The sequence below is a fragment of the Sander vitreus genome, chromosome 14 (assembly GCF_031162955.1).
Source record: "Sander vitreus isolate 19-12246 chromosome 14, sanVit1, whole genome shotgun sequence".
Classification (NCBI taxonomy): Eukaryota; Metazoa; Chordata; class Actinopteri; order Perciformes; family Percidae; genus Sander; species Sander vitreus.
This window is the reverse complement of record NC_135868.1, coordinates 24,389,096-24,408,389: the sequence shown is the minus strand read 5'-3', so window position 1 is coordinate 24,408,389 and position 19,294 is coordinate 24,389,096. Positions and strand designations below refer to the sequence as shown.

The 19,294-nt window shown below is 41.0% G+C and overlaps 1 protein-coding gene across 2 annotated transcripts in view; it reads left to right on the top strand.

Moving 5' to 3' along the window:
• The window catches only part of fam135b (family with sequence similarity 135 member B), a 64,431-nt gene extending 55,549 nt beyond the window's left edge, over positions 1–8,882 (top strand). For both annotated transcript variants that reach the window (XM_078267420.1, XM_078267419.1), the window contains exons 14-20: positions 1,228–1,394; positions 1,860–1,951; positions 2,087–2,184; positions 4,238–4,389; positions 5,544–5,654; positions 6,242–6,355; positions 8,009–8,882. In XM_078267420.1, the coding sequence (XP_078123546.1) occupies positions 1,228–1,394; positions 1,860–1,951; positions 2,087–2,184; positions 4,238–4,389; positions 5,544–5,654; positions 6,242–6,355; positions 8,009–8,214 (940 nt within the window). In that variant the 3' untranslated portion in view covers positions 8,215–8,882. The remainder of the gene's footprint in view (positions 1–1,227; positions 1,395–1,859; positions 1,952–2,086; positions 2,185–4,237; positions 4,390–5,543; positions 5,655–6,241; positions 6,356–8,008) is intronic.
• Positions 8,883–19,294: the final 10,412 nt, after the last annotated feature.

Below are 19,294 nucleotides of genomic sequence, written 5' to 3'. Positions count from 1 at the left end.
CAAATCAAACTTCCTTTGGTCCCCTGAAAAAAGTACTAAAAATGAAGAAATGTATGTCTACCTTTTGTCTGTGCATGAACAAGCAGAATGACATTGCCTCTCTGTGACACTGACTAACAGTCAGACAGCAGCCTGCTACACAACACAAAAAGAGCCACATACTTAGAACTGCAACCCACACAAGCTTTCTAGCTAGCATTAGCTTTTTAGTAGGCAGAATATCATTGCATCTCTGTGACACTGACTAACAGCCAGACAGCAGCCTGCTACACACAAAAACAAAAGACAGACTGTGAACTGCAACCCACGTTAGCTTTCTAGCAGGCAGAATGTCATTGCATCACTGTCTACGTAGACAGGCGGTGACATTGACTAACAGCCAGACAGCAGCCTGCCTGCTACACACAATAAAAAAGCCACAGAGTGAAATGCAACCCACACACTACCAGTCAAATTGCTGGGGGGGAAAGTGCCAGGGGGGAAAAGATGTTAGCAGACTACATAGCAAAATAGGGGGCCATGCATTTAGTTCGACAGCCCATTATTGCGAGACCCCAATATTTAAAAAACTTCCAATTGGACCGAAAGCCAATAGTCTGATGGCCCGTTATCCCGAAAACAACCCCCCCCCCCTTTTTTTTTGTTTATTTAACTTAGTTCACAGAAGAGCTGTGAGAGAGAGAATGTCATGTTATGATTCATATGTTATCTGTTTAAAATGTAACAGATTTGTTTGCCAGCAGCTTAAATTTACCTGCAAATGTTAACATTGATCAGGTTAAACCAATTTAGTTACGACCAATTTAGTATGACAGGGTTATAAAATATTTGTCAAAGGCAACATGTGTGTCAAGCCATTCTGAATGAAGTATTGTGGTGCTGCAGAGACGTCACGGCCTACAAATCCTATCCTACAGACTATCTTTGTTTGGTACAGAGCCTCGCAAAAATCACACTTATAATCATTTACTTTTTTTTACTTTTAATATTTTCCAATGAAAATGAGAATAATGACACAAAAAATGATCATTCCCTCCAAAAAAATCATATCGCAATCGTAATATCAGTCAAAATAACAATCGCAACTTGATAGTTTCCTCATATCGTGCAGCCCTATGTGTAACTAAGATTGGACATTATTTGCTTGTCTTTGCGCATTACTAGAAAGGTGTGTTTCAATTTATTGATAACATACAGAATATAATCTCTTGTGTTTTTTTTCTCCAGTTTCTACAAAGCCAAAGAGGACCTGCTCAAAGAGTTGAGCTTTGAGGCCAGCTTGTACAGCGACCTTCCTCTCCTGGCATCAGATCTGCCCTACTTCCCGCCTGAGGAGGACGATGAGGAGTTTGATGATGGCATACACCTTGTGGTTTGTGTCCACGGGCTTGATGGTAAGGCTGCATACAGCGGAAGGTTCTGGTTCACTGCAGTCCAATTCCACCGCAAGAATGTAAAAACCATTTGTGGCCGGGTTAGCTCAGTTGGTAGAGCAGGCGCACATATAGAGGATTACTCCTTGACGCAGCGGCCGTGGGTTTGACTCTGACTTGCGGCCCTTTGCATGTCATTCCCCTTTCACATCTTCATCTGTCCTGTGGAATTTAAGGCCTAAAATGCCCCAAAAAAATAGAATGTGAAAGCTATTAAACAGACACATCAACAGCGTACTGTACATTCTTGTTTAATTTTTATTTTAGTGTCCTATTAGCAGGGGCGATTCCAGTATTTTCCAGGATATCTATCTATCTATCTATCTATCTATCTATCCAGAAACTGTGTTTATAATTTCCTCTTGGGGATCAATGAAGTATCTATCTATCTAGAAACTTTGTGTATAATTTCCTCTTTGCTTCCAGGAAACAGCGCAGATCTTCGTCTGGTGAAGACTTTCATTGAGTTAGGATTGCCAGGGTCCAGGCTCGACTTCCTCATGTCTGAAAGGAACCAGGTACATTCGTAGATGACATGACGGCGATGGGAGCAAATTGATTACATGTACCTGCAGTCACATTTTCTGAAAGTGCTTTTTAGGCAGTATGTGGAGCGCTGACGGCCGTGCTTTTCTTTGCCGTTTCCAATGCAGACCGACACGTTTGCAGATTTCGACACCATGACAGACAGGCTGCTGGATGAGATCATTCAGCATATCCAGCTCTACAATCTCACCGTAGGCAGGATAAGGTCAGTCGCTCAACTTTAATGCTGTGCAACATACACATTACTGACAACTCTGCTTGTGATTGATTTTGATTGATTATTCTGAGGCAGAACATGGGGGCAGTCATTAACTTTGAGTAGCATTTTCTTTGGACGCCAGATGGCAGCAAAGACTGCACATTGATACTTGGACTCAGCATGAATGCTTTAACTCATGAGAATCACTGTTTCATGATAATATATAGACTGTACGAACTTCAAAATGGATAAGCAGCACAAAATGGATGAAAAGCTCTTATCATACAATGCCAATACGTTGCTGACTTTCACTTGATAGACTGTAGTCCTTTATGCAGCAGTGTGTTGCCTAGTTCCCATCAAATTAAGCTATTCATCTTCCCGCCTAATTGCCCTCGATGTGCCAATTTGTTTTTTTGTTAGAAGTTTTCTAACCCAAGTTTGTTAACTTTCTTTATTGTGGCATATTCTCTAGAGAATAAGTATCAAAGACAAAAAGCACTGGAGTGCCACAACAGCATCTGGCTCTTTCCACATTACTTCTATATTTAGTCTGGGAGGAGACAGATGAAAAGGAGCCGACATGGCAGTGAGGGATTTGGGGTAAAGCTGTAACAGTACAGTAATTAAACTAAGTGACAGACATATAGCTTTATGAATCTAATATTTCCCTGTGCTGGGAAGACTATTCATCTGTGTGGTATGTGTCCTCTATGTTACCATCATTAACTTGTCATTGCCTTTGAGAATGTTTAACCATTTAACAAGTTAATCATTTGTTTTTGCAATTGCTAATGTTGTAGACAAAATCTCCAAATAGCCTCAGCTGCAGTGGCGGAATGCAACTAAGTACATTTACTAAGTATTAAATACTGTAGTCAAGTAAAAATTTTAGGCACTTGTACTTTACTTGAGTCTTTTCTTTCAAACTGATCTCACAGAATTCCGTGAAATGAACACGGCCCCTTAACTCAAAATCGGTGCCAGTTTTACGGAATCGCTAAAAATTCCGTGATGGGCCCACGAAAGAATTTCGTGAAATGAACACGGCCCCTTAAGTTAAGGAAAAGGTTGGGACGTGGGTGGGCTTACTGTACGTTTCCATGACACGCGGGACAACAATGGGACGTTTGGGTTTAGGAAAAGAACGGAACGGTTGGGTTTAGGAAAACAATAACTGGACGCGGGACAACAACGGGACGGTTGGGTTTAGGAAACATGACACGCGGGACATGATCCCCGGTCTCCTGAGTTAAAGTCCTGTGTTGTTTGACCCATCCACCACCCCGACCAACATCCTTACGCGGATTTTCGGGCTTTCATACTACTCGTTACCGTAGTCGCTCTTAATGCTACGTCTGTGGTGGCCACACGGAATTTTCACACATTCCGTGCCACCACCACGTAATGCGGTGTTAACAGTTCGTGATCATTTCACAGAATTCTGTGAGACCAGGCTGTTTCTTTTCATGCCGCTTTCTACTTCTACAGAGTGAAATATTGTACTTTTTACTCCACTACATTCATCTGACAGCTTTAGTGACTAGTTACTTTACAAATTAAGATTTTTGCACACAAAACACATGTAGTTTATAAAATATGATGTATTGTTATAAATTAAACTAGCCAACAACATAACGGCCTACAAGTCCAGCTGACATGATTAGACCATTAAACACTTAGTTGGTTGACAGAACTGTTTGGATCGTTTCCAGTTTCTAAAATGGGAGGATTTTTCTGCATCGAGTACTTTTACTTTTAATACTTTAAGTACATTTTGCTGATGATACTTACATACTTTTTACTTAAGTAACATTTTCAATGCAATACTTTTACTTGTAACAGAGTATTTTTACAGTGTGGTATTAGTACTTTTACTTTAAGTAAAAGATCTGAATACTTCTTCCACCACTGCTCTGCTGGAGCTAGTTCCTCCATACAGAAGAGTCTATAATGAGATACTGCACAGTGTCATTGGTCAGCAGTGTTGGAGGCACTGTTTTTTTCCCAGCCGCCCACTCGAGCTGAGCTCTGAAAGTTGTTTGTCTCCGGCCAACAGCTTCATCGGCCACTCTCTGGGGAACGTCATCATTCGCTCTGTGCTGACGAGGCCTCGCTTCCGCTGCTATTTGCCCAAACTGCACACTTTCCTCTCGCTGTCAGGCCCACACTTGGGAACGCTGTACAACAACAGCACATTGGTCAGCACAGGTGAGTTTTTTGTTATTCAACAGCATCTTTCATCTTAGGGTGTTTTCACACTTGGTCCATTTCAGCCATCCAAAAGAACTCTTAGCATTTTGTTGCACATATGTGAACACTCCAAAGGGACTCAAACCCCTCTGGAACGAACTCTCCAAGTATGGTTCGCTTCAAGTCCGTGTTGCGGTTCTCTTCACCGGACATTGTGAACACAACACGCTTTAGGTACGTTTTGCCTTTTGCCTATGTATTTTAGCCCTGAGGCCCCATCAGAGCTCAGAGTTCGGTTGAATTGCACTAGAGTTCCTTTTCCCCCTTGGTGCGGTTTGTTTGGGCAGGTGAGAACGCTGCAATCACACTCAGGTGCGCACCAAAAGCGGACCAAACAAGCGTACCGAGACCTGCTTGATGATGAGGTCTCGGTACACTTTCAGTCGAACTCTGAATCAGTTCGTTTCTGGTGAGAACGTGATCCGACCTCAAACCGCACCTACTACTGTATGTGTACTCCGCAAGTCTGAGCTAACGTCTCCTGTAGTCAGGTGTGGTTAGCAATCTGCAACGCAACAGAACATGCAAACTGTAGCAGCTTGCAATTTCTCTCTGACAGAAATAGACTGCGGTCAAGCTCGCCGTCACTCGCATTTCTGTGGTCAAACCAACAGCGGCTATAGTTGGAGACAGACGCCGGCACAGCAGAGCGAAAGTCTCGGTGACAATGTCTGATTATTTAAATGAAATGAGCTGGTTTGACCATGGAGATGCAATAAAATATTCACAAGTCCGGAACACAGGACCTTCTTCCTGTATTTACTTTTTTGCTCCCGCCCCCAGACACATCCGACCAATAAGCGGAGTGAACGTTCTTGCGTGATTTGTAATGCCGCATTTTGGTACGCTTGGATCGTTGCAGGTGTGAAACGAAACTGAACCAAACTCATCAACTGATTCAGACCAAAGCAAACAAACTATAGGTGTGAAAACACCCAAAGAGGACAGAGTTTGGTTCGTTTAAAAAACACTATATGTGAAAACACCCTAAGAATATCATGCATACTGCTCTGCTTCTATGCAGGGTGTCCAAAAAGCAGGGGTCCTGATTATGTGTGTGTGTGTGTGTGTGTGTGTGTGTGTGTGTGTGTGTGTGTGTGTGTGTGTCTTAGGTCTGTGGTTAATGCAGAAGCTTAAAAAATCCGGATCCTTGCTGCAGCTCACCTTCAGAGATCACGTTGATCCACGGAAAACATTCCTTTATCTCCTGAGTCAGAAGCCAGGTATTGTCTCAGAGCGGATAAATACAGTATATAACAGAAAGTACATTGACATCCTCACTTTACAGACTCTTACTTGAAAGACAGTCTAGTCAAATATTCATGAAAATGTTGTCGTCTTTTTGTCATCTTTTTTGTCAATTTTTTTGTACGCGTCATCTCACTAACACTCAAACCCCTGCCAGCAAGCTGCGAGAGGCCTCCCCACTGTTTGAGTGGAACAAAGCAGTCGTTTGTCACACAGGCTTGAAGACGATAAGCCTGAACACACTATTTTACCCCTCCAGAGCTGTGGCAGGCTGACAAAATGATCCAAACCCTGTCATTGGAAACCCACCAGCGCACTCTCTTAAAAGCACACTGACAGGAGACTTGAGAAAAAAACACGGTTATATCGTATCAAGCCTGTCATTGTACTTTGTGATTGTACTTTGCATTTTTACAACCAATTCACTCTCCTTTTCTCGGTCTTCCACACACAAACGCACGCACGCACGCACGCACGCACACACACACACACATACACATACACAAACACACGCACGCACTCACACACACCTTATTTACTCATTTGTTTTGTTACCTTTTAGGGCTCCAGTTCTTCAAGAACGTGGTGTTGGTGGCGTCTCCACAGGACCGTTATGTTCCTTTCCACTCTGCCAGAATAGAGATGTGCAAAACTGCTCTTAAAGACAGGACCACAGGTCAGAAGTGCATGCATTAATGCTCTATTTGATTATCTTCCAATATTTTTAGAAAAACAATTTGTTTTATTTTCGCAATATCTGTGGGAGTACTGAGTACCAATCCCATACCAGTCTGTCTGTAAACATCAGTCGGTGGAACTAACTAGCATTATTTAAAGTGACACTACGTCATTTTTGAAAGAAGAAATAACACATCTTTCCTATTTCAAATTAAAAGTCAAACTAATAAGCAATAAAACGCACCCTTGCTCAATTTAATGTGCCTATTGGTTTTGCTGCTACAGCTGTATTTGGTCTTGTATGACCAGTAGGTTATGGTGGCTAATGTTAGCAAGCTTCAGATAGATATTGCTGTGTAACTGATATTACTGATTGAGTACGCTGACTCAGTAATCAGTAGTCAGTAGTATGGCTCTTTTCAACTACTAGTACACTTATACACGCATATACCATTAGCCCGTTATTGGCACATGTGACTACAATGGCCGTTGTTTAACAAAAGTTACAAAGAGCAATCTAAGTGTAACGTAACATGAGAGCTCCTAAACCTAAACGCCACTTCTTAACTACAGCAGAAGTGGATACACCAACATTCTTTTTGGCCAACCCGTTCTCATTCCCAACTTGTCAAATACTGACGCTTGGTCAGTTGCTCTCAGTGTAAGATACCGACGTAAAAATCACCCTTTAGCGTCTGTATGGAACACACTGCTAGTGTGAAAGATCGAAAATTCACGTAAGCAGGTAGGTTGGGGTGGTGGATGGGCCAAACAACTTTCACTCAGGAGTACATTTTGTAACCCCGCCCACGCTTTTTTCCTAAACCCAACAGTCCCGTTCTTTGGCCCCAAATTGGTCCTGACCCAGAGCGCCAAAAAGTGACGCAGAGAGTCTGGACCAAGTGTGAATTAGTTGAAAGCCCCACTGTGTCTAATTGAGACGCTTAAGGGGTCTTTTTGCATCTTTAACAAAAGCCAAAGGCACCTAACCAAGCGTAAAATGTTTTTTTTTTTTTTTATCAAGGTGTATATGCAACAACTAGAAGGCGGTTAGCTTAGCTTAGGGCGGGCAGTCGGACTCCATGACCAATGTGATTGGTGGAGTGCTAACCCGGAAATGACGAGCGGGATGAGCGTGTCTACGCCTCTCAAAATCTGACGAAAATCTTTTGACCTTTGTCAATCTGAAATGAAGACAGATTCAGCAACTGCATGGCCTATTTCTCGCTAAAAATATTTTAGAATTGTATTCTAAACGAGCCGCCATTATGCCCAGTTGAAAAATCCGGGAGCAGCCAGACCCACGTGACACGTTCGTCCAATCAGCTGCCGATTTTAATTTTTTGGGCGACAATTCAGATTAGCGTCGCCTGCTGTTATGGAGACGTATTACATGCTCAAGTCGGCGTCACTTCGGTGTGTTCTGAGGCACTTTTTGGACCTTGGGGAGCCGACTGATCAGTCCGACTGCCTTTTCTGCCAATGGTCGGCCGTCGGGTTAGTGTGTCAGGGGCTTAAAGCTCACTATATATATATATATATATATATATATATATATATATATATATATATATATATATATATATGTTATGTACAAAACACAGTTTAAGAAGTAGGACTCACCATAACTTTTAACATTTTTGCACTGAAGGGCCTGTGTACACTGAGATGATCAACAACCTCCTGCAGCCACTTGTGGAGGCTAAAGAGTGCCGGCTGATCCGCCAGAATGTGTTTCACGCTCTGCCCAACACAGCCAACACCCTGATCGGCCGCGCCGCCCACATCGCTGTCTTGGACTCTGAGCTTTTCCTGGAGAAGTTCTTCTTAGTGGCAGGGCTCAACTACTTCAAGTAAAGGTGCTAGTACTGCAGGCTTACAGGACAGGAGCTGTTGGTGGTGTTGTTCCTGATGGAGTTGATTTGGAGAATATGGTCCTCATCTTCACTTTGTACAGTATATTCAATGTATAAATTCCCTGGTATCAAAGAGGCAAGGGCGTGTATATCCCATTTGTTAGGATTGTTAGCAGCTGTTATTAAAGGATCCATGTATTGTGACTGTTGAAAATGCTAACTCAGAAGTCTGAGTTTGACGTGTAGCCATGCAAAACAAAACATCTGACATCCATCACAGGATTGACTGTAGATGTTTTATGGCCTTATTGATAACCATAGTCAGCCAGAACACTAACAGATGCTAATTGTGGTCAAAAGCATTTAACTATTTTCCCTTTAGAGTTGGTTTAAAGCCTTCAGTATTGCTGGTTGATTCAGTTCTTCTTTAAGGGTTACAACGTCGATGGTCTTAAACTATCCGTAGAACCAAGGCAATAGATAGGCAGCATTTAACCCCTTGATTGTACATGAAGTATTTTGTTGTACAAAACATATGTTCCTTCATACAAAAATTAATGTATTGTTTAAAATTATTTATTTTTTATCTGCTCATGTATCTACAGTGTAAGTCTATCTTAATGTGATCTTTTGTGTGTTGTTATCATCAAATATATCAAATGAAAGTAGGCTGAAGTGTTACCCCATATAACACAAATAATTCAGTATAGTGGATATCAACTTTTTTCACACGTTTACTACAATCTAACTCATTGACCTTGAGTAGTTCAGTATAAGGCTCAGTATAAATGGGCAATACAGTATCTTTGTATTGGCTCTACCTGCTGTATAAGCCTTCACTTTTTATTCAATTGTTTGCACTGATTGATTGACTAAATGTATTTATTATTGATCATTTGCCCTGCCCTCCTAACTTAAGGTTGCTACGATATGATTTTATTAGGATCCCCATTAGCTGATGCAGAACATCAGCTACTCTTCCACTGCCTGTCAAGCTTTCCAGACCCGCATGGCACATACAGTTTATGGTCATAACTCAAATACACTCAAACTCAAATTAGTCATTTTTTAAACAATGGGTACTTGAATTAAGAGACAAAAGCAGGCTTCTTATTTCTCTCTGCTTTTTATGAAAACAGTCGCTGTAGCTGCATGTCGATTATATCAGCTTATAGAGGATGTGAAGTTGTCGCCATGCTGTGTTGAATTTTGGTACAGGGCTGCCATTTTGTGAGGACACGATCTGTTTCCATGTGCCTGACTACGGATGTTACCTGCTTACCGTGATTTGTTTGGCTAAAAGTAGTTTGAAACAGTCAAATCTAACCCATAGGCCTACCAAAATTAAAACACAGCATGACGTCATCTCCACATTTTCTATAGCTAGCTAGCTAATGCTACCTACCTACATGAGTTGGATGAAAATGTTTTCTCAGGCTGACTACACTACATCATAGCAGAATCAGTTATTTTGTTCTAACACGGCCCTGTTTAGATGCTTATCTTACATGTGTCCATGTTTTCAAGTAGTATGTTTAATTAGCAGCACAGCAGCAGCTTGACCGCGGCGCTGTAAGATGACATAGTATGAAGAGCGACAACGGTAGCGAGTAGTTTTAAAGACCGAAAAATCCGCATAAGGAGACAGGTTGGGGGGGTGGGGGTTGGGTTAAAAAACACAGGACTTTCAGCCAGGAGACCGGGGTTTGTGTCCTGTTGTTGTCCCGCGTGTGATTTTTTAGCCCGACCGCCACTCTTTCCCTAACCCTAACTAAGTGGTTTTACCCTGCACGTTGAAAAATGACGCCAAAGGGGTACCTAGAGCGTTAAAAAGTGACGCCAAGGGGTCGTGACCAAGGGTCAGTATTTGACAAGTTGGGATTGAGAATGTGTTGACTACACAATTAAGGTGTGCTAGTCCTGCATGGAGCTTATGTACCTGTAACCCACAAACTAATGAGTACAGTAGTTAGTTAATGATAAGCTCCTTGGCATTGGAAATAAGGTTTCTCGGTTTCTGTTGTAGGCTAAATAGCTGGACATGCTAACATTTGCCACTCACGTTAAACTCTCGCTCTTGTGTTGGTTTTGGAAAAGCTAAGAACGGACACCACTCTTGGCGCTATTCGAATGCCGAGCATCTCTCTGACTATAGTCCCATGTACACCGCTTTAACATGTGTAGGAGGGTAGAAAGGAAAGCTTGACAGGCCTATTGTGCATATGCAGTCGCTAAACTATGATTGGATTGAATTGTTGTTGGTGGGGTGGGGGGTCAGCAAACGGTCAATTCTTTTGATAAGCCATCGCACAGTATTGAAGCAAATCTACAGTATTATAACACTATAACAAGTAATATATATGACTTATTTCCATTTTGTTCCTTAAATTATGGAACAGGGAGACAGAAAAAAGGCCTACCGATATAATTAACAGCAACTCTGCTATACGTAGAACGCGAACGATGCCCATTATCCAAGACCATACAGTACAATCTTCTGGTCTAATGACCATCACTTTCTTGATGAGCCGTTTTAAATTGTAGATTAAAATTGTCTACACAAGGATGGATTTCATAAGGCACTCATTATTTTTTAAATGGTTTAAATCAGGGTGTCATTGCTTTTGTTTTCCGGAAAACTGCGTAATATGGACCCACTGCCAAGATCTCCCTCACACGCTGTCATTTTCTATAAACCAACTTCAATATGATGCATGATGATAGCAGGGAAGCACCGTCGTAGCAGACACTGTCTTATGTTTTTGAACATATATACGATGCCATATTTTGATCATCTCATTGGCTAAATCATGTCATTTCTCCACAACCTGTCGCATTGAAGCGTGACATAAAAGATGTTTTTTTCCAGCAAATTGGTGAGGCCTGTTCACTCATCACTGAGCTGTCCATCAAATGTTTACATTTTGACATTAGAGAACTGTTATCATAGTGTTGCCACAGACGTCTCTTATCCAGCAATGGTTGCACATCTGCTGCATATGTAGTTATGTATATACAGAGAGCTATATTTAACCTTTGCACTGGTTTGATCGTAAGTGCACTTTATTGACAACCTTGAATCAACCTCCACTAGCTTTACAAAATCCAAACAGCTATGTTGTTTTTGGTTCATACATGCACTGCTTGTTTAGATCTGAAGGTAGCATCCTGCATGTGTTGTAAAAACTGACCACGGCTGTCCGTCTCGGCCATTCGACCATTGTTCTAGTCCCGTGCAATTAATTTACTTTTAATCGTGATTATGATTCCGGCTCCTAACGATCACTAAAACAGAGAAATCGAGAAAAACGATTATTTTGCACATTATGTTTTGCAAGTAAACTCTTAATTTTGTCTCGTGTTCTGAATGGAAAAAGGGGAAAAGTATTAAGGGAAATTTCACAGTTCGAGGTGTTTTCACTCTTGATTTATTTAACTGTTTCACTGATCCACAACATCTTTTTCTAAAAGCCAGTGAGTAATCGTGTTAAATAATCGTGATTTCAATATTGACCAAAACAATCGTGATGATGATTTTTTTCCATAATCGAGCAGCCCTACTAGCTTTACAAAATCCAAATAGCAATTAGTCTTCTGAAGGTTGCATCCTGCATGCGTTGTAAAAGCTGACCACGGCTGTCTCTCTCTGCCATTCAAGCATTGTACCGTCTTCAAAGAGTACAAAAGACGGCAACGCAGAGTGCTTTTTTTTCTATTCCAGAGCTGTTGCTGCAGCGCTGCACAGTAAGCAGTGTGTCACCGTGATTGACCGTAATCAAATGGGCTCCTTCAGGACGCAGAGATCGTTCTCTAAACGCCACTAAGCAAAGCTGCGTAAGCAATCTGTGGGAGCTGCCGTGCATCATGCATCATTTCTCAACACGAGCACACCCTGTATATGGATGAGGCTTGAGCTTGTTTGCGTTTAGGGCCACGCGTGTTTACCCAACGGGGTCAGCGGGAATCGATGGAGGGAAAACGTGTTTGTGGCATTGAGATTGGGCCCCTTCAAGAGCAAATACAGGTTTGAAATTTTTTCATGAGATGGATGGCTATGTGTTGGAAGGTCTCACTTGAAGGCACGGTATTAGTAGGGGTGTACATCACATGTTTTATCACCATACAATATTGTATCAATTCTTTGGAAAACTATACAATATGTACTGATAATCACAAAGTCTGCCATGATAGGATTTCAATTTGATTTAATTCAGGGCCCTAGGACCAATACGAGACGATACATAAGCCTATTTAACGCAATCAGTTACATTTATATATATTTACAAAAAGCAACTAAAATGAGATTGTTTTCAATTCCATTGCTAAGCTCTTCCAGACATTTAAATTAAAAACAAACTACTCTTTTTATAAAAAGAATAAATATGAAGCAGGAATTCCAAAATAAAGGCGCATGTTAAAGATGACGATATGTATCGTGTTTTCCCTTTGTATCGATAATATTGGATCGTTGAAGATTGAACCAATATATCGACCCAGATCAATGTATCGTCAAGCCCCTAGGAATAAGTACAGAGAACTGCATCTACATTACAACAAGTCCTCCAAACCTTAAGACGATATGAGTCGTTTGTTCCTACCCTCTAATACGCCCCACTGGAGCATATCATAAATTAGCACCCCAAGCGGTAGCAGGAATACAACCTCATATCTAAACCAGAGAAGGTCGGTCGCGGTTTTGAACGAAAAGGTCGCGATTTTAAACACGTCTTTAACGTTGTGAAATGGTCGCAGTTTGGTCATGTGTAGGCACCAAAACTACTTGGTTATGTTTAGAAAAAGGTCGTGGTTTGGGTTAAAATCACACGTTCCTTTACTTCCGGTTACGCACGTGGCGCTGAATGTGACGTTCGTAAAGTTACAAAAAAACTGGCCACCGTCGCAGTTTGGTTATGTTAAGGCACCAAAACTAATTAGTTAAGTTTAGAAAACGGTCGTGGTTTTGGGTTAAAAAAAAGACAGTAGTTCACTTCCTTAAGGTTACGCGGAAATTCGGCGCTCTTGTATTTCGTCGCATTGCGTCCTGCTTTGCTCCCGCCACGAGAAACGTAAATATGGGTTGGAATTTCTTGCTGCTTGTACAAACGACGTCTGCGAGCGTTTTTTTTTCGGGGAGGAGAGTCTTCTACATTACATCTCCATGCTGTAGAGAGAGAACTTTTTTTTCGTTTGAATGACTAAATGTGTCTCTGAGAATGTCTGTAACTGAGAGTGAATTTAGAGGTGATCCATAAATCCAATAGATCCTTGCAAGTGCTGTCAACCTTCAAAACTAGCTGACTTGAACCTTTTTGTATTTGATTGCCCTTTACTGAGAGTCCTGTTTGTGTGTGTGTATGTGTGTGTGTGTGCGTGCGTGCGTGCTATCAATGTCTGCTCATTCCTGGAACATCCTTCATGCGTTTGAACTGAATGTAAAAAAAAAAGATTAAAAAAAAGAAATGACTTCACTGTGAGGAACATGTATTTATTTCATTCTGCACTTCTTTTGCTGAATGTAAATAAAGTACAGTAAATACTACTTCATCCGTGCCAATACTACTCGAATATTTTTCTATGTTGCTGACTGTACTCTATGTATTCCTTAGTAGCTTGTGTTCTATGTAAAAATATAAATACAAAAATATATATATAGCATAGTATTATTATAAACTGATATGATGTTACAATAAAAATGTTCCTTTTGCATAATTATCTTGTTCGCTGTTTGGGTTTGTGCAACGGCTTTCAGTTTCCTGTCTGCTTCAAAACATTTTTTACTTGTTTTTATTCATTTTTATATTAGCCAGTATTCCTATCAATTATGACATTTCCCTTTCCACTTTCAATCTAGTTTAACCTTTTCTATTGTAACAGACATAAAATATTGATGGGCTCAGACAATTAAAATGCAGTTTATCAACAAAAAAAATTGACATTTCATCTAGAAACTAAGAAACTTGATTAACATTTTCTTGGACTGGCTTAAAATATCAACATACTAAATGAACTTAATTTGCACATATCTTCACATCTTCATATATATCAGTCTAGAGTGCCATTAAAATTGACGTAGTTCCGAATATTGTACTTTTAGAGTATACAGCTACAGTTATTGGATGTTCTCACAGGCAACATACAACCATGCACATTTAAGATGCCTCAGAATAAAATCATTCAACTTCTGAACTCATATTAGTATACGTTGTCTAAGTATTACATTGTTCCAATTGAGAAGTTTAACCTGATGGGACAACGTCTGAGTTAAACCGACATATTGTAGGACTACCCATGGTTATAGTTTTTTTTCTTCATCGTTTTGTTAGATAGAGAGATAGTAATAGTAACTAGTAAATGTATTGTATCTTTAACGTTAAAACATGATGTATACATATTATTTTCATTTATGCGGCCCATTGGATGCAACTCAATTGTATACAATATACGTATGTAGTAGGGGGTCCCTGCTCTGTCTCTCTTTCAGCTAAGGGGTCCCTGGCCTAAAAAAAACGTTGAAGACCCCTGCTCTGGCTGCAGGTAGACCGGTCCCACCCAGGCTGTCACCCTGTCAGTGTCAGAATCCCTAAGTGGTGCTTGTGCCGTGTGCAGGTATTTGGCAGTTTCCTGGCTCCCTGAGCCACAGGGTCCACAGAGGCAGATTTGTCACGGCCTTTAACTTCCGTCTGTGTATATTCTATTAACGAGCCCTGTTATGGGACAACAATGACTCACCATTTGTATTGTCGGTCAGTGACACGCGCAGTAAACGAATCATAGCAGCAATCCCCCACTGACGCCCCATTTCAACTGCATCAATTTATGACTTCCATGTTTTGCGATACCCCAGAGCTATAAATCTAGGCCACAACAATCCATACTCAATTTGATTTCAGGGTGTTCTTTCTCATTCCGCCGTCCATTTGTCACTGCATGTTGAACTCACGATCCAACAGAGGCTAGTTGAAGTCCCTCTACTTGCTTTTTCCTCCTTTTTTCCTCCCTTTCCTGAAATCAATAAAGCTCATTTTTCCACCCCGACCCTAAAGACATCACTCCGTCGTAGCAAACTGATGGGAGCCGAGCTCACACATAGTAATGCATTTCATTTTGCTGCAAGTTAAACGCAATTGGTTGGTCACATTCACTTATCATCAAACGCAATGAAATCACGGCAAATAAAAGCAGCGTGCTTGTTTACAGCTCAGCTCTCGCACAAACACATCCCCTCCGAGACAGATCTTATTCTGCATGGGATGCTCCTCCTCGCCCGTAAAGTGGAGGGAAAATGATTTTGTCATTAAATCCATCACTCTGAGTTGATTGAAGCGATGTTCATGCCATTGTTTGCCTTGTGAGGGAGGGAGACCATTAGTCCCAGAGTAATACTTTGGGCAGGCATCGTCAATGAGAAAGCTGCCAGTGGGAGTAATTATTGCTGCATGAAACTGTCGGTGTTTGAAGGTAATCAGATCTCACATGGTCTCATTATCTCCCATGACACTAATGTGCAGGATTTCACACTGAAACATCACCAGGATAAAGCAGCACGATTACAGCAGAACCGAACCTGCTTTGAAAGATGTCTTTTTAATCTGGAAGAGTGAAAGACGCAACAGGGGACAGCAAACCGCCACAGATCTTCCTGTACAATTATGTTTGTTGGAAAATCTTTTCTTTGAAAGGCTGTTCGTTGATGACTGAGGACATCAAAACCCCGACTGCTTTCAAAAACAAGTGTAGTGTGTTATTATGACCAGCAGACAGTGAAGACTAGACTCCTTTTTCATATAAGGTACTGCTCCATAACACAAAGTGACCATAATGGGGGATGTAAATTAATACTAGCAAGTAACTGATTTTTGGCTTTCTAAACTCACTTTCTGTCCTACTGTGATATGATGTTCAAATGGCAAGAAAGTCTGCCTTGCCATTTGAATATCATAGTTCATTTCAAAGAAAATGTTCAAAAACTTCAACCTGCATTGGTGCCAATGAAAGACATTTGGGTGTGATGTTTTCTGTAGACCGATCATTTTAAGACTCTGAAGTTCTTGCCGAGCCTCAGATATTTTACAAAAGTGTATACAGGCTGAGTAGTGACTAGTGACTCATCACTAATAAACTGATGTTATTATGCTTCCTGCCGATGTAATAATTAATATTGTAAAAGCTCAGTTAAGAATTTTTTACTTTAAAACATGCCGTTTTAGACTTTACCAACCAGATCACTCCAGCTGTTCTGAACCAGATGTTATGTTGCTGACGTCCAGCCTGTTATAAAATAGAGGACTCCCAGCTTCTTAAAAATGGAAACTTCACTCATCACTGGGATGGATTGAGATCCTCTCAGACAGAAGTCCATGTCTACTCCACAATTAGTGTCTAGCTCCCTACAGGAAATCTATCAGTTAAATCTTCACAGAAAAAGTACAATTCCACTAGGGACTGTAATTGCCAGAGATTTTTCTGCATATTCCAGAAATGTCATGTCTTCCATCAGTCTTTTTATAGCACTTTTTTTTCCTTTCCTTTTTTAAGTCAGGGTCTGTCAGAATCCATTGTGAATGAGCAATAGATGGTGGCATCTTTCAAAAACGTTCACATATGCAGTATACTGCAACATATTGGGTCATAAATATTTCCATTATTTCTCCCATTTCTACACTTGCCATGCAGGGTTATTATAGTAAACTAAAACTAAGACTAAAGTAAGCAGTGGACAATCTTTTTAGTAAAACTTTCAAGGAAAACTAAACATTTAAACTAAGACTATATTGCCAAAGAAACTAATACAAATAAAATAAAAATGAATGTAAGTAATTTCAGTTTTAGTTTTTTTTTTTTTTTTACAAAAATTGAACAGACTTGGCATTGACATTCCAGGTGATTGTGCTATGACGCAATTGCTTCCCATCGGACAATAATGTAGATCAAAGATTAGACATTAATCATCATGGCCATTCCTATAAAGTACTCCAAGCAGGTATGTTGTACGTATATGTAGTGACACACGTCTGAGACATTATCCGGCCCTAACAAAACCAACTAAAACTACTGCTAAAACTAAATATACAAAAACTAAATATTTTGAAAAACTGAAAACTAAAGTAAAACTAGCAAACACACTCTGGAAACTAACTACAATAAAATAGAAAAAAGTCAAAACTGAAATAAGATAGAGAAATAATTGAAAATTCAAAACTCTAATAACCTTGTTGCCATGGCCATAATCTGATATGAGGAGTCTCTCCAGCAGATGGTGGTACTACTCTCTGTTCACACATGTTATGTGAAACAGGCTGCAGTTCAGCAATGAAGCCATTTTGTCAGTAATATGAGTTTGTCAGTAATATGAGACAGCAAATTTACACAATGACCTTTAAGTTGTGATGTGAAAATTGTCTTGCTTGATTATCGTTAGGTAGATCCTGTTTTGGCACTTCTGGAGCTGGACAGATGAGCTGCAGGACAATGTGCGTGTATGTGCGCTACAGGTACTGTATTTCTATCCGCTGCCAGGGAGCTGATGTCTGCCTATAGGTCAGACACATGTCTAATGAGCAGAGCAGTGTGAGAGACCCGGTACAGTGCAGAGCTATTGGCAACAACCATATCGACCCAGAAACGTTTAACATTTTCTGTAGCATCCTAACTGGCAATAAAGCGTCAAGATGCCGCCTCGTCTCTCCAGCAAGTAGTGAAGAGGACAAGCAAAAACTTCTGATTAACAAAAGTGGGAGTAGAAGGCCAAACAAAACCAACATCATATTGATCGATCCTAGGGCATCAGGAAGCTAGTGAGAGTCCGTTAACCGTGAACTTTTCCTTTCACCTTTTCCTCAAGGTGATCAACCTGTTCTGGTGTTGGAAAATAGCTTGCAAAAGCGATTCCGACAATACCCACCAATTTTGTAGCCTTCCTGGTGAACACACTTGGCCAGTCACATCCATATCATTTCTCTGATGTGGTGTGCTGTAACTGTAGAGGTCAGTGAATCCTGAAACAAGATTTATATCTGCGGGAGATGACAGGCTGTCAAGACAGAGAGATGCTAAGAGGCAGAGATAGGGAAAAAGAAATGGTTACTACTATGTTGAACGAGGCAGTTTTAAAGAAATTCTTTAGCATGTTGGGAAATAAGCTATTTGCTTTATTTCCAACAGTAAGATGAGAAGATGGATATCAATCTCGTTTTGGGCATTGGGTATGAAGATAGAGTCAGGGCATGGCTAGTCTGGCTAGTCCACACCATAGACAGTAACAAAATGGACACAGCGAAGCCATAGACTTCGATGGAGACCAGTGAAGCCAATTAGAAGCATTTTTCCGGTGATGGCTGAGCGTTACTGCGCAGCCTCAAACTGAGCTTGATGACGTAGATGTGACGTGAGCAACCTGTCCAAAAGTTGGAAGTATTCTGGTAGCTGTGCCAAGAGAAATCTCAATCATTCCCAATCTTGCAGAGACAGAGAGCATGAGTAGGAGCTGTCCATGAGCATAGGAGCAGGAGCAAAACGTTGCTGAAATATTTTGTTCCGATGCTTTCATGGACTCTCTATGGGCTTCTCCCTTGACTCCTTGCCTCCATGTCCCCCCGATTGCCTGCAAGCTTCTCCTGACTATATGGTAATTTCTCTACTGTGCGACAGAAAGTCGCGTGGTTATGACACAATCGTTAGCCTATTTTACAAAAACTACTACGGGACCATAACGTGAGATACAAGGCGAGCCTTTTATACATTGTCGTGTTTCTTTAGAAATAAACAATGGACAAATAGAGTCTTTAAACGCTTCAGATCTAAAGTTATTCGCTGTCAAAGTGACGCCAAAATGAATGGCAGTCAGTGGAATGCTAGCGGAAGGTGATGGCTTGTTAGCCTCAGAATCTCCCCATAGGAGGTATGCTTTCCGGTTGCTCGCTTATCCCTTTGGTCCACACAGCATTCTAGGATGGGAGAAAAACGTGCTCTGGTTTATTGGCATTTCTTTAAACCAATCACAATCGTTTTGGGCGGCGCTAAGCACCGGACGGAGCAAAGGTGCCTCGAGCCTGAGACAATAGAAAAATGCCCTACAGCACTGG